This window comes from Marmota marmota, unplaced genomic scaffold (assembly GCF_001458135.2).
Source record: "Marmota marmota marmota unplaced genomic scaffold, marMar, whole genome shotgun sequence".
Classification (NCBI taxonomy): Eukaryota; Metazoa; Chordata; class Mammalia; order Rodentia; family Sciuridae; genus Marmota; species Marmota marmota.
In genome coordinates this window covers 23,103,848-23,118,975 of record NW_026000153.1, presented here as the reverse complement: position 1 = coordinate 23,118,975, position 15,128 = coordinate 23,103,848, and the positions used below count along the sequence as shown (strand labels likewise).

The 15,128-nt window shown below is 35.6% G+C and overlaps 1 protein-coding gene across 1 annotated transcript in view; it reads right to left on the bottom strand.

The window, feature by feature from the left end:
* Abca13 (ATP binding cassette subfamily A member 13) overlaps window positions 1–15,128 on the bottom strand; it is a 423,614-nt gene that overhangs the window by 341,331 nt on the left and 67,155 nt on the right. Inside the window, exons 16-17 of the mRNA XM_048786593.1 lie at window positions 9,766–9,880; window positions 1,567–6,327 (exon numbers count right to left, since the gene is read on the bottom strand). Coding sequence (XP_048642550.1) covers window positions 1,567–6,327; window positions 9,766–9,880 — 4,876 coding nt within the window. The remainder of the gene's footprint in view (window positions 1–1,566; window positions 6,328–9,765; window positions 9,881–15,128) is intronic.

The window sequence follows — 15,128 nt, the reverse complement described above, 5'->3', positions numbered from 1 at the left end:
CGAAATTAATATTTTTGTTGTCAAATAATGAAGAGTGAAGGGATTTCATGAAGAATTCTATTACAATTCTTTGAACCTAACAATTTAAAAAGCCACTTATTTTTGTATTTAGAAAAGAGGCAAAACGATTACAAAGTGGTTCTGAAGAAGTAGAAAGCGTATTTATATTTTTCTGAATTTTAAAAAAATAATAGCAGATCACTTGAACACTGATGATTTTTTAATCCATCAACTTGACTTGGCTAGACAATAGGCCCCGAATGCCCTTTTTTGTATGTCTCTGAGCTTAGTGGTCCACAATAAAGAGTCCCTCCTGCATTTGAAGGATATACAGGAGTCAGAGGCCATTTTGTAGCATTAATATGCCTCCTACCAGCTATTCAATCCAACACTAATCTAGTGTTGGAAAACAGATTTGGCAGATGTGATTTAAATCCCTACTCAGTTAATTTCAAATTAGCCAGAAGAGACATTATCCTAGGTGGGCCTGACATAATCAGCTAGAAGGTTGGTTGTAAAAGAGTGTGGGTTTTGCCTTACCTAAAGACTCTGACCGCAGCTGGGTAGGCACTTGGTCTCTCCTGCCCCTGAGTCTTCCTCTTGACCACCATTTGGGGCCACAAGCTTGATTTCATGCCTCTAGTGTTCCAGCTGGCTATGACATTTCCCCCCTGACAGCCTTCCCTAGTGATTTTGAACTTGCTTATCCAGTGCCCAAATTTATATGAGCCCATTCTTTCAATTCAGTCTTTGCTGGTTCCATGGTTACAGTCAGGACTGTAACAAAATGGAATAAATTATAATTTCCCTCCAACATTTTACTAATAACCTTCAAAGAGATTTTTTTTTAAATACATGGATAAAAGTAATGTGACTATTGATTTTAGTGCTTCCAAATGTAAACAACACACTAGATGAACTGGAATAAAAATATATAAACCCTTTATGTGTGATGGGTTAATACAGTTAATACAGCAATTCAAATTATGACCCTCCTATATGTGAATATTCATCCATAAAAACTAATTTTTCAGTTCCATATAAAATGGAATTTCAGGCCAGATGGGGTGGCTCACGCCTATAATCCTAGCAGCTCAGGGGGCGGTGGCAGGAGGATCATGAGTTCAAAGTCAGCCTCAGCAATTTAGTGAGGCACTATGCAACTCAAAGAGACCCTATCTCTAATAAAATACAAAATAGGGCTAGGGATGTAGCTCAGTGGTCAAGTGCCCCTAAATTCAATCCGCAGTACCCCCAAAATAAATAAATTAATTAAATAGTATTCAATAATTGTTTTATCATCTAAAAAGTAGAAAAATATATATGACTACTTATCACAGGATAGGCCTAAATGCTTACTATTTAAGTAGAAATAACGAAATTATTTTACTTTGATATTTTGATAAAATTCTTATGAAGACACATTCACTTTAAATATCATTCAAAATTTTTAGTGTACAATTGTCATTTATTAGCATTTTTGTACTCCAGAAAAGAAAGTGGTTTGAGACATACTGCAATTGAATGAACTATGTACAAAGCAAAAATACAAACCAAACCACTCACCTCATCTCTGCAATAGCATCTTGGTGGAAGTCTTTTAGCAAAAGAGATATTTTGTTCTCAGAATTTCCCTTTAGTAAAGGGGGAAAGAATGTTCTCAAAAACTGTTCTATGAAATCCACTGTGCTCCTTGGAGGGAGAATGGTTTTCCCACTATGGTCCGATGGCATGTGGTTCAAGGTGAGGTTAATTAAATTCATTATTTGAAGGTCAGCATCACTTAAATTTGGGGCCGATTCTTGGGACCTCCCAGCTAAGTTATTGACGGAATTAATCAGAATGCTTTCAAGAAGCAACTGAACAACCGAGAAATTGGTTAGCTGCTCTTGATTTAGCAGATGAGTAAGAAAGTCAACGTCAAAATCACCTTCTCCGGAAATGTTTTTCAGATAATGCAAATAGTTAGTCATATCTTTAGTTACATCATCAGTTGAACTCTCGCTGGTCACAGGAACAAATAATGTTTGTGTCAATTTGGAGTAATCTTCATTTGCAATTTCATGAAGCCAGTTTTTTGTGTCCAACAGAAAATCTTCATTAATTTCTAATGTCCCCAATGATGATGAATCCATGCTTTCCAGAAAGTGGGAAAGTTGTGAAACTAAGCTTTGAAGGGCCATGGAGTTTATACTTTGGATTTCCTTTTTAATTATAGAGAACAGGTACCTAATACTAAAGTCATGGGTTAGGTCTTTCATGGTTTGTTTAAAGTCAAGCCATAGTTCTTCAAGGTTGTAAATAGCTTCACTATTTTTAATAAAACTTGTTAATGCTTCTAAACCACCACCCATGAGACTTGCATTCAGAAGAATTGTGATTGGAAGGAGTGAATAAGGCCTGTTATCTTCTAGACTCCAATTCCCAGAAATCAACTTGATCATCCTTTCCAAATTTAAGGAAATATTATTTCGGACAAATGCCTCTGTTCCCTCAGTAATGTTAAAAATCTTATTTACACCAGCCAGTTTGTTAAGAATGTTTTCCCCAGAAGCAGCTTTTGTCAAATTGACACGTTTTAGCTTTTCTATGATTTGCAAAACAACTTGCTTTATGGGACCACCAGGACAATGTTCAGCAATGCTGTCATTACTTTGATTTCCAGAAAGTGAGACAAATGGTAACACCTTATGCCAAAATTCTTGCACAGTTTTCATCAGAGAGGTTTTAGCATGAAAGACTTCGGACAGTGCTAGAAGGATGGAATTCCAGTCTGCTAATTCATGAATCACACAAATCATTTTCCTACTTATTTCCATTCGTGAACTTTCATTTGAACATTGTGAATCTTCACCTGGGGGAGACAGGTGGAGATGGTCAAGTATTATGGCCACTTGGTGATAAAAGGAAGAAGAAGACATAAGCCCATGGACTTCACAGGCTTCCAATTTTGGATTCTGCTGAAATCCAGAAGTTGTATGATTCCAGCACCAAACCACAGGAAGGCAGTTTAAAGCCTCTGAGACAATGGCTGGTTGGTCTGATATTAATGTGATTGTATGCAGAAGAGCTTTTATCGCACCAGCAAAGTCCTTCTTGGTGATGTTTGAAATGCTGATGCCGTGAAGGAGTGTGAAGTTATAGACATCCTTGAGGGCCTCTGTGATGTTTTTGTCAGCCACTCTCTGCAGGAGACTCACAACATGAGGAAGAGCGTAATACAAATCCACCACTGTGTTCACATCATCCTTGGGAAACAGGCGAGAGAGCTTGAGCAGATGATTGACATTCCAAGCATGGGAGCTGTCTGCGAATTTCTCCATCAAGCCAAAAAGCAAGTTGACCCCTGAATTGCTGGTATCTAATCTACTGAGATTCTTGAAGAAATCCCCAAGGCCTTCACTAATGTGTTCAAGCTGATGTACTAAAAGGTCTATGTCTGCCTTCTTGAGAGTACGCATGAGAGAAGCCACCTTCTTTAAAACTTGAGCATGACCTGAATTTTGTGGGATATTGTGAGAAACAGTGGGCACTAAGGAATTGAACACATTCTTCATCAACTGAATAACAAGATCCACAACTCTCATTAGTTCATGTGAAATTGTTTCTGGTGGGTTTTGAAGATCATGAGATAAGTTGAAGAAGGCAAGGTAACTAGCTAAATGATAAATTGAATTGCCTAAACTCTTTATATCATTTTCCTTTGGACTGGTAGCAAATATGTTAAAATATTTTTCAGTTTCAGAAGAGGAATTATTTTCCAGGATATTAGAGAAAATATCTTTTACAAGTTTCTGAATTTCCTTCCCCAGTGCTATCAAATGCAGCCAAAGATTTTGAAACTGGTTAGGAATTTCCTGTGACATTTCTATGGGTCTTAAAACTAATTCATTAAAATACTTCCAGTTGGATTGGGAAACAAAATCAAAGTCTCTTGTTAAGTTGTTTATAACCATCCTTACTTGGTTTGTGGAATCATTCAAAAGAGCTAATAAAATCTCAAATTTTGGTACCTTCTCGTTTTCAAAGACTGTATTAAGTACAATATTTAGAAAGTCAGTTATGTCTTCCAAGTAAATATTTACACAACTTATGTTGGACTCACCCAAGGAACAAAGTGGTTTCTTTATATGTATCAGCCAAGTTACCATTTTCAATGTAGAGTTCATTTTGTTGTCCATATCTTTGAAACTCCCCAAAATACTGTGAAGATAACCTTGTGAAAAACTTGAATTATATATTACATACAAACGGTTGATGGCATCTATCCATGCCATGCATCCTCTCAGTTTGCTAACTGTGTTCTCAGAGGAGAATATGCAATTTAACATGTCCAGAATACGTACTATCCGCTGAGAGCTATTTACATGAAATAAGCCTTCTTCTAAAATCAACTCAGTTACATTTTGGAAAACATCAGCACAGGACAATAAATCTTGATCATGGGACACATTTCTAAGAACTAATATTGTTTCTCTTAGCTCAGTGATCACACTTTGAAATTTGTTATTTCCATGATCTGTGAGATTATTTAAAAGAAAATGATTTATCGGGTCTACATTACTACCCACATATTCTGAGGTCTGGCTTAACTCAATGAAAACCTCCAGCAGAGAATATAAAAACTCTCTGCTTGTGTTTGTGCTCAATGGAAGTGTCTCTAGCTGGTGCAGGGTGGTTTCCATGGTGAAAAGGGTTTTCTCTACTTGGTCCAAGGTAAGTGATTTTACTGCAACTAATGCATCACCTAATGCTACCCAGAGATCCCTGAGATCCAGCAAGTCATGCCAATCCTGAAAATTATCAGCTTGAGTCACACTTTTAAACAAATTTATTATGAGTCTAGCTGCATGGTGGGTGGGAAAGACTCCCTGGCAGCTTTCAGAAATTTTCACATCATTTTCCAATTCATCCAAAAGCTGAGTGAGCCCTACATGAAGAGAAGTGACGATATTCAGGTCAAACTTAAATATTTGAGATATGCTTCCCCAGATTTCAGTCCACATTTGAAGCCATGAAATGGTACAGTGAATGGCCAGAAACTCATTCAACACACTGACATTTGCTGAGAGGTCTGAAAAAATTTGTGACCATGGAAGACTAAATGAAGATCCCTTATCTGTTAAATAATTCATAGAGGAAATGGTTTCATTATCCAAAACAAAACATTCATCACCCAACAGGGCTTCTACTGAACCATTGAAGAGCTGACTGACATATTGAAATAAAGACATGCGAAAACCTTCATCTGCTATGAGCAGCTGTTTGAGGCCTGTCAAGGTAGCATGGATCACTTCTAATTCTTGGCCTTCTGTAGACATCAGGGATTGAGCTTGAAGCTCCAAAAAGTTAAAAACTGAAAACAACTGCTGACAATAAGATACTTCAGAAATTCCCCCAAGAATCTCTGCAGTCTCAGATAAAAATTCAAATGCTTTACTGATGTTTTGGAAATTAAATTGCTTTATGATGTTCAAAATATGTCTTGAGATTTGGGTAAGGTACATTAGCAGAGAATCTCTACTCCGTAGGCTCAAGAATTTATAAATATATTGGTAAAAGGAAGAATAAATTTGCAGAAGTAAAGCTGAATCCTTGTCTTTGAAGACATTTAGGTATATGTGTGTCAAAATGTTATCAACTTCTTGTTTCTGAGGTTCAGAGAGGGCTGAGAAAATATCAGATGCATTCTTTACAACATAGACCGTGTCCAGAACTTCTGAGACTTGTTCCTGCCTAAGTAATCCAAATTCGTAGAGACTATTCATCACAGTTTCACTTAAATGTACAAAATCTATGTTCACTGCTGGTGATTCTGACCAATTTGAGTGGGATAAATGGGAAAAGTTTATGCTTTTACTAAAAATTTTCTCATTTTCTGGAACAGAAGAATTTAAAAGTGAAGAAAAATTTTCCAGTTTAGCCTTTTCTCCTTTAGAAATACCATACAGCCATAATTCTAGAAGTTTGGGGTTAATTTCAAGAAGTATTAATTCCACGAATCTCAAAATATTTTCAGGTCGGTTCTTCATCCAGTGACTTCCACCAGTTTGCAGTTTTTCAATCACCTCTTTCCCAAATTCTAAAAGCTCCTGAGCTTCAAAAGCAGGTGGGTCTGTCTCTAAACTCCACAAAACACTTCTATTTAGAACTTCCTTGTTGAGAGATGAGTTGTGGAATTTGGGAACCCTGAAGGAGTTGAAAGGATTAGGTAGTAATAATTTCTCCCAAAATTCCACAGATGATAAAAGAAAGTTCATCTGTTCATCCTCAGAGACATGAAACTTCTTTTCCATCACCAGAAGGTGCTTTGTGCAGTTTAAGGCCCTACAACATTAATAGAATTGTTTTAGTATCAGAAAGAAAAAAAAATTATTCAATGTATCAAATTTCTAAGGTACTGGTCACAGTAAACCTAAGTGAAATATTTACTAGACAATACATTTTCCAGTAGACATAAAAACTAATGTGATCATTTGAAAATGTTTTAGAATTCCACAACACAGTTGCATATCTTTAGATTTAAATGTTTCCTACAATCAAAAAGAATGTGTGCTAAAATTTTTCTTCTGTGAATTCATAGGTAAACGATATTCATTGTTAAAGAAAAGATTGCTGTTTATTTCAGAAGAATCTTAGGATTCATTTTCTCATTTCATCTCAAAATGTCTTGGGCTATCAAGGTAGTTCAAATAGTGAGACGCATCAGAAATGGTGCCTGTATGATTTAAGGAAAACTTTTGGGATTCCTTGTGCCAGGAGGCAATTCCAATTCTCTTTTATGTTAGATGGGGTACTTCCTCTCCAGGTTTTTATTTTTAAAATACAAAGAGTTCTCAGAAAAGCAAATCAGAGTTTGTGAGATGTGCACTCTTGCAGAACTAACTTAAAACTCAGAAGTCACAGCCACTTTGGAAATCCATGAATGATCTGACTTTAGATCATATCTAAAGTCAGATCACTAAGACTTTAGAAAGGTTATGTGATATGAGTATTTGATAAGTGTCTACACTGCATTGGCTCAGGCAGCCCTGACACCAACATGTTGATACCTCTGCAGTGACACCTGTGAAAGATATCACCATGTTGGGTCACCAGACCTGAAACAATTGCACATGGTTCAGGTGGTATCCCTGCTGTGTGTTTTATGATGCCAGCCATAAGAACAGCTTTTATTGCCAGACTTCAAATGAGTTCAGAATTATGGATACAGAATTTCAGACTTTATTGGATATTAATGCCTAGATAGGTAAATTCCTCTCTAACTTCTTTAACATTCCATGTCTGGCATAGGGTACTACAGAGAAGATCAAATACACGAATGTTATTGTCCTCTCTAATATCTAAGATCAGAGCACTATGTATCTAGTGCATTATATATGTGCATATATGTATGTATACATACATACATGTACATGTGCGTACACATGTTTAATATTATATATACAGGTGTGTATACACATATATACACACACATATACATACACATATGTATATATGCCTAATTGTAGTGTCAATTGTTGTTTGTAAAATAGAGTGGCTATTTTGAAAAAAAATTCCCTATCAGTACCAGTAATAACATTACCACATTTGTTCATATCACTTTACAGTTAATGAAGCACTTTCACAAGTATAATCTTATTTCTTTCCTACAACAGCCTTTTGAAGTACACATCATTATTTCTATTTCATAGAAAAAGAAATATTTCAAAAACTTTTTAATTTAACCATACTGTTAGTACATGGCATGGACAGGACATGGCCCAAGTTTTCAGATTTTGAATTCAGTTTTGTATGCTAGGCAAGCACTCTACCACTGAGCCACACCCACACACATACCCTTGAATTTAACTTTCTACATTAATTGCACTTAATTTCCAATGTGGTTTTTTTGTTGTTGGTTATTAGATCAATATCTAATTATCTAGCCTCTTTCATAAAAGACACTGCACTGGTTGTAATGGGTATAAAAATGAATATCATTGGAACACATCTAGACTACTTTTATTGTCCTCTTTTGTTTTAGTCATCTTTTTTGCTACTGTGACAAAGGATCCAAACAGAACATTTTTAAGGGAGGAAAAATTTATTTGACTGTTCACGGTTTCAGAGATCTTAGTCCATAGAAGGCTGGCTCCATTTCTTGGGGCTTGAGATGAGGCTGAACATCATGGTGGAGTGTGTGGCAGAGGGAAGCAGCCTTTCAAGATACAAAATATATACCTGTCCCATAGCCACGTCATCAATTAACCATTCCTCCAGCCACATCCCACCTGCCTCCAGTTACCAATTAATCCCATCCTGGATTAATTCACTGATTAGGCTAAGACTCTTACAACTGAATCATTTCTCCTCTGAACCTTCTTGCATTGTCTCACACATGAGCTTTTGGGGGACATCACACATCAAACCATAACGGCTTTCTACTGCTTTGAAATATTTGAGACTTTCAGTAAAGTGGGAAATTATGAATTTGACATCAGCATCGGGGCTGACTTTTCAGAGTCCATTACATTGTCCCTTTTTGTGTGTGTGTGCTGATAACTGGGCTTAGAAAGTCTCATCTAACCATGGTGGTGAACCTCAGGTCTAGAGAGGTATAGCCAAATTGTCCTCCAATTTTGGTGTATACCAAAATCATCTGTGGAATTTGATAAAGATGCAGAAGCCTGCATCCTGCACACAGGGCAAGATTTAGGTACAAGGTACAACATTTGTATTCTTAGCAAGCTTCACAGGTAAGTTGGAACCACTTTCAAGAGTTTCTGTCCCATTAAGTTCCAATGCAGCCCAACAAACAATAAAACATGCTTTTAAACTGGACACAACATCTGTAATCATACAGGAAAAAATCCCCATCTCAAAATATATGTTGAAATTTCAAAGCAGCAAATAATCTGTCATATTTATTTCCAAAGATCACTTCCACTCCCTAGAGTCTCCAGAACTATCAGCACCTAAATCATTGATCCCATGTCTAAACTCTAGTCTAAACTCTAAAAAATGAGACAAGTTTTCAAAGAAATACTTTTGGTATCTGTTATGAATCTCGTAACCATTAATGAAAATTGAATTGCTATAATCTGTATTTCCTTTCAAAATCCATGTTACAATTTAGATATGGGGTATCCCCCAAAGCTCATGTATGAGAAAATGCAAGAAAGTTCAAAGGTGCAATGATTGGTTATGAGAGTCTTAACCTAACACATGCATTGATTCCCTGATAAAGATTAACTGGATGGTAACTGTAAGAACGTATGGTATGGTTGGAGGAGGTGGTCACTGAGGGCATGCCTTTGGGTTTTATATTTTGTCTGTGGTAAAGGGAGTCTCTATCTATCTATCTATCTATCTGTCTATCTCTATCTCTCTCCCTTTCTCCCTCCCTCCCTCCCTCTCTCTGTGCTTCCTGGGGTCATGTCCTGAGTCACTTTCCTCCATCACACTCTTCCACCATGATGGCTCTGAGGATAGAGCAAACCATCTATGGACTGATACCTCTGAAATCATGAGTGCCAAATAGAATTTTTCCTTCTCTAAAATTGTTTTTGTAGGTCTTTTGGTCACAGCAGCAAGATAGCTGACTAAAATACCATGGAAACTTGAGTCATATGGTCTATAAATAAATATTTATTGAGCATCTAGTAAATACTGTGTCGATATCAAGCTCATAAACATTAAAGAATGCATGTCCTATAATTAGGTCTTGTTTATCTTCAGATGATAGTTAAATTAAGACCTGGAAGTTGAATTCCAATAACTTACCTGGATATGGAAGTTTTTGGAGAAGTCAATAAGTCATTCAAAAATGTAAAATAATTATCACTGATGATTTTCCAATCCATGTTTTCTGCATAACAGGGAGATTTCTTAGAGAAAGCTAAAAAATAATTGATATCAAATGTCATATAATAGACAAATCTAGGCAAGTGAAATATTTTAGTAGTTCACCTAATATTATTAAAATGGGAAAAAGATAGATTGGAAATTTCTGATTTGATATCTGCTTTCATCCAAGGTGAAGTATCACTAGCCACTGATAATGCAGAACACTGACTCATAAAAGACAGAAAACAAGGTGAAACCTAGCTGGTTGACTTAGGAGAGGGTCCAGGAGGAACAAGAAGGGAGAAGTGAGCTGGACCTCAGTGGACATGCTGAGCTTACAAGATGAAGCTTAGAGTCTGAAGACAGGTAAAGTACAAACACAGAGAACAAGAGAGGGCTGTACAAAGCAAGAATGTCACCACATGCTTCCCTCCAGTATTCAGCTGAAAACAAATTAATCCATACATGTGAGGGAACTACTGGAAACCAGGTAGTTTAATCCCCAAATGATTAAAGATAGCAGTCTTTGGTCATCACACAAGACAAGCAATATACTCTATTTCCATTAGCCAACTAGAACAATTTACAATTCGTTAGTCAGTGAGCAGAGTATATATAAAGGGTTTTGCATCAGTAGTGGATAATATTTCCAACCAGACTTGAGTACATTGCCAGTCCTGCCTAAGAAATCTTAAAAGTAAGACTCTAGGGCTCAGGGTGTATTTCCATGGAAGAGCTCTTGCCTCACATGTACTGAATTCAATCCCCAGTACTGGGAAAAACAGAAAAACCCTAAAGGACTAAACTGTTTCCAGTAATTTGTCTCAAAAATGTTTATACAAATAGAAAAACACAGCACAATATAAGGTTAAAACTTGCAATTTTGGCATCCAATCAATAATTACCAGGCATGAAAAGAAGAAGGGAATTATGACCCATACTTAGGGGAAAAAATTAATCAAACTGACAGATGGTGGAAGTAGCAAGGAACATTAATCACATTAAATGATTAATGTTATTTAATGTGTGCTATATAATTTACTCAGCTCAGTGAAAAGGAAAAACTTGTCAGTTCAGATAAAATCAGACCTACCTGCATGCTGTACATAAGAAATGTGCTTGAGACATGAAGTCATAAATGAAAAGGATGGAAAAGATATACCACCCTAACACTAAGCAAAAAGTTATCAAAGTAGATTAGGTGATAATATCACTTGATGATGATAAAGACATCCACTGTTCAACAAGATAGAGAAATTCTAATATAAGGAGACTGACTCATAGTGGGGTAGGGAGAGGGAACATTGGTAGAATAGATGATTTCTAGACAGGGAAGAGGGGTGGGAGGGAAAGGGAGGGGGAGAGGATTAGCAAGGATGGTGGAATGTGATAGACATCATTATCCAAAGTACACATTTGAAGACACAAATCGGGTGTCAACATACTTTATATACAAACAGAGATATGAAAAATTGTTGTATATATGTGTAATAAGAATTGCAATGCTTTCCACTGTTGTGTATTTAAAAAAATAAAATCAATTAAATAAAAAAGGAGTAATTCTAAACACATATGCACATTACAACAGAATTTCAGAATGAAATAAAAACTAATAGAAATACAAGGGGAAATAGGCTAATATACATTATATTCAGAGATTTCGGTACCCCACAAAATAAAACATTAGTAAGTATATAGAAAATTTGTACAATACTATCAACAATTTGATCTTCCATATATATAGAACATTCTACACAGCAATGACATAATACATATTCTTCTCAAGTGCACATGGAGCATTTACCAAAGTAGATTATATTCTAAACTATAAAACAAGCCTCAATAAATTCAACAGAATTAAACATACAAAGAGGGTTTTCACTCACCCAAATGAAATTAAATTAGAAATCAATATGTCTGACAAAAGGTTTATAACTTAAATATATGACAAACTTTCAAACTCAGTAAATATAGAAACAAAGAAACAAACAACTTGATTTTTAAATTTTTTTAGATGTTTATGGACCTTTATTTTATTCATTTATTTATATGTAGTGCTGAGAATCAAACCCAGTGCCTCACACATGCTAGGTAAGTGCTCTACAACTGAGCCACCACCCCAGTCCCAAACAACTTGATTTTAAAAGTAAGGAAAAGATTGGAACACAGAATTCATAAATAAAGATATGCAGATGGCATATAAACACATCAAAGATAAATGTTTAAAATCATAACTCATAAATATAACTTAAATCCATAATAAGATATCACTATGTATATAATAAAATGGCTAAAATTAAAAAGACTACACATAACAAGTGTTGGAGAGATGTGTAGTATGACAACCCTCATATACTGATGACAGTAATGTAAAATTATAAAACAACTTTGAAAAAATAGCTTGTTGGGTTTTTTATTTTTTTTAAGTTAAACATACACCTTCTATGTAATCCAGTTATTTTATTGCTAAAGACAATATATCATATTTTCGGCCAAACATACACAAATGTTCAAAGCAACTTAATTTGAAATAGCCAGAAATGCTACATAATCCAATTATGAATTACTTTCATGGACAAACTATGATACATCCATTCAACTGAAAAGTAATTAGTTACGAAAAAGAATGACCACACTAGGCATGGATGAATCTCAAATCATCAATGCTCATCAATTATGCTACATGAAACAGGACAGAAAAAGTACATATTGCATAATTCCATTTGCAAAATTTTCTAGAAAATTAAAACTATGGTGACAGAAAGCAGAGCAGTGATTGCCTGGGAACAGAGGAGGGGCTGGAATTGACAAAGGGGAACACAAAGAATAGGAGGTAGATTTGGGTAGTGATGAGTCTCATTGATATATTCATATTTCAAAAATACCAGGTTGTATACTTTAAATATGTATGTTTTATTGAATGTCTATTATATTTCAATTAAAACTTTGTGTGTGGGGGGGGCGGTACTGGGGATTGAACTCAGGGGCATTCAACTACTAAACCACATCCCCAGCCCTTTTTTGCATTTTATTTAGAGACAGGGTCTCACTAAGTTGCTTAGTGCCTGGCTTTTGCCATTCTTTTTCGTCACTGATTACTTTTCAGTTGAATGGATGTATCATAGTTTGTCCATGCAAGTAATTCATAATTGGATTATGTAGCATTTCTGGCTATTTCAAATTAAGTTGCTTTGAACTTTCGATTCTCCTACCTAGCTTCCTGAGCTTCTGGGATTACGGGCATACGCCTATTTCAATAAAATTTTTAAGACAAAAATCCTTCTAATTTGAAGCAAATAATTTAACCTCTGCAGTCTGTTTTTTCACAAGTAAAATTGCATAAAACTTGCACCCATTGCACCTCACTAATTTTCCATGGAAATAGAAAAGCTATGTGTCAGAAATTTTGTAAGCATTTATGGCAGGGGGGTAGGGGAAGATGAAAATAATTTAGAAAATTAGCATAGAGGTATGTGAATAACATCTGATAAGGATGAGTACTACAAAAAGAAAAAAAGCAGTATTCAAAAAATTTTTTATGCAAAAGAAGAATAGAAAATCCTCATATCAAATTTTCTGTTACTTGCAATTCATCATAATTTTGACATTCATTGCACTGGGGAAGGAAAGGGAGTTACTGTCCATCATACATGACAATGGTACTATGCTGGGCATTTTACATACACTATCATATTTAGCCTTCATAAAAACCAAGTAAAGTTAGTTATATAATTTTTATTTTACCAAGAATAAAAATGGTAAATGAGGGCCCACTCAAATAAAACCCATCAGATGCAATGTTTGATCTCAAGTCCATCTGCTTTCAAAATCCATGCCAAAATACCAAACTGAGACCATGTTTTAGCTGCATGATAAAACTACACTCTGCAAATTTAAATACCTACATTAGAACATTTAATTCATCTCTATTATATCACATTCTTAGGATGCACTGTTTTTTGTTTTCTTTTCTTTTTAAAGGAAAAAAAGAATGGATACAGGAAAGATGAATGCATAACAGGATTGTTCTGCTGTTATTCATGTTGTTCTGTAATTATTTAGTGCTTCTTAAACTTTCGTATACTTATAAGTCATCTGGGCATCTTCTTAAAATGTATATTCTGTATGTTAGAGAAGAGAGAGCCTTTTTAATAAATGATGCTGGGAAAACTGAATATCCCTATGTGGAAAAAGGAGACTAGATCCCTATGTCTCACTCTGCACAAAAGTCAAATCAAAGTGGATCAAAGGCTCAGGGATTATAGACTAGAAGCCTTGCAACTACTAGAAGAAAATAGGGCCAACACTTTCTCATATTGGTGTGGACACAGACTAAAAAAGACCTTTAAGCTCAAGAAATAAAACAAAGAATCAGTAAGTTAGAGGACATCAAGAATAAGGACCACCAGCAAAAATAAGTGATATAAAAAGGAAGACAAGGGTAAGAGAGAAAGTGAAGGTGTAGGATGATTCCCTCACCCAGAACATGTGGCAAACAACCTAGCACTGTGAACAGAAATACTGAGCTTCTTAAAGTGGGAAACAAAAGGACCCATCCTCTGGCATGTAGATTTGATATTTCATTGAATCCATATAGTGCATATGACCATTTAACTCCAGAAGCCTCTAAGAGCAGCAATTTGAAGAGGAAGAAAGGAAAGAACACAAGGTGGCCATGCCACAAGAGAAGAAAAGATAAATACCCATTGCTAGTTCCAGGCCCTCCATATCTGATATGCAGGCATTCCAAGGAGGAACTAACAACCCCAAGGAGATAAAGCAGGGTCAGGACATACCAGGAAAGTGGGAGATGTGGAAACAGACAACCAGCCCTAGAGCAGAAAGACAGAGTCAGAAGTACACATTTCACTTGGGTTTTGACTTGGGTTCAAAAAAGCATATGTGGCAGGAGGTGGGAAGACCTTGTGAGTCATGCAGTGGAGTTTATAAATTTTAGGGAATTTTTTACTTTATGATACTGGCAAGGAGAAGAAAGCTATGATACAATAGGAAATACATATATTTGGTCACTGATTTTGTTTCCTTGGCACAGAGCTCCAAAATCCTCAAAGAGATAAGTGTCTTTTAAATACTAATAAGATAGCCGGGGGTCTTGTGCCTGAGCCAGTATGTTGGAATGTTGACCCTATATTTTCTTCTAGTAGTTGACATGTTTCTAGTCTAACTCCTACATCTTTGATCCGCTTTGAGTTGATTTTTGCACAGGATGAGAGATAGGGATCCAGTTTTTCATATATATATATATATATATATATATATTTTTTTTTTTTTTTTTTTTT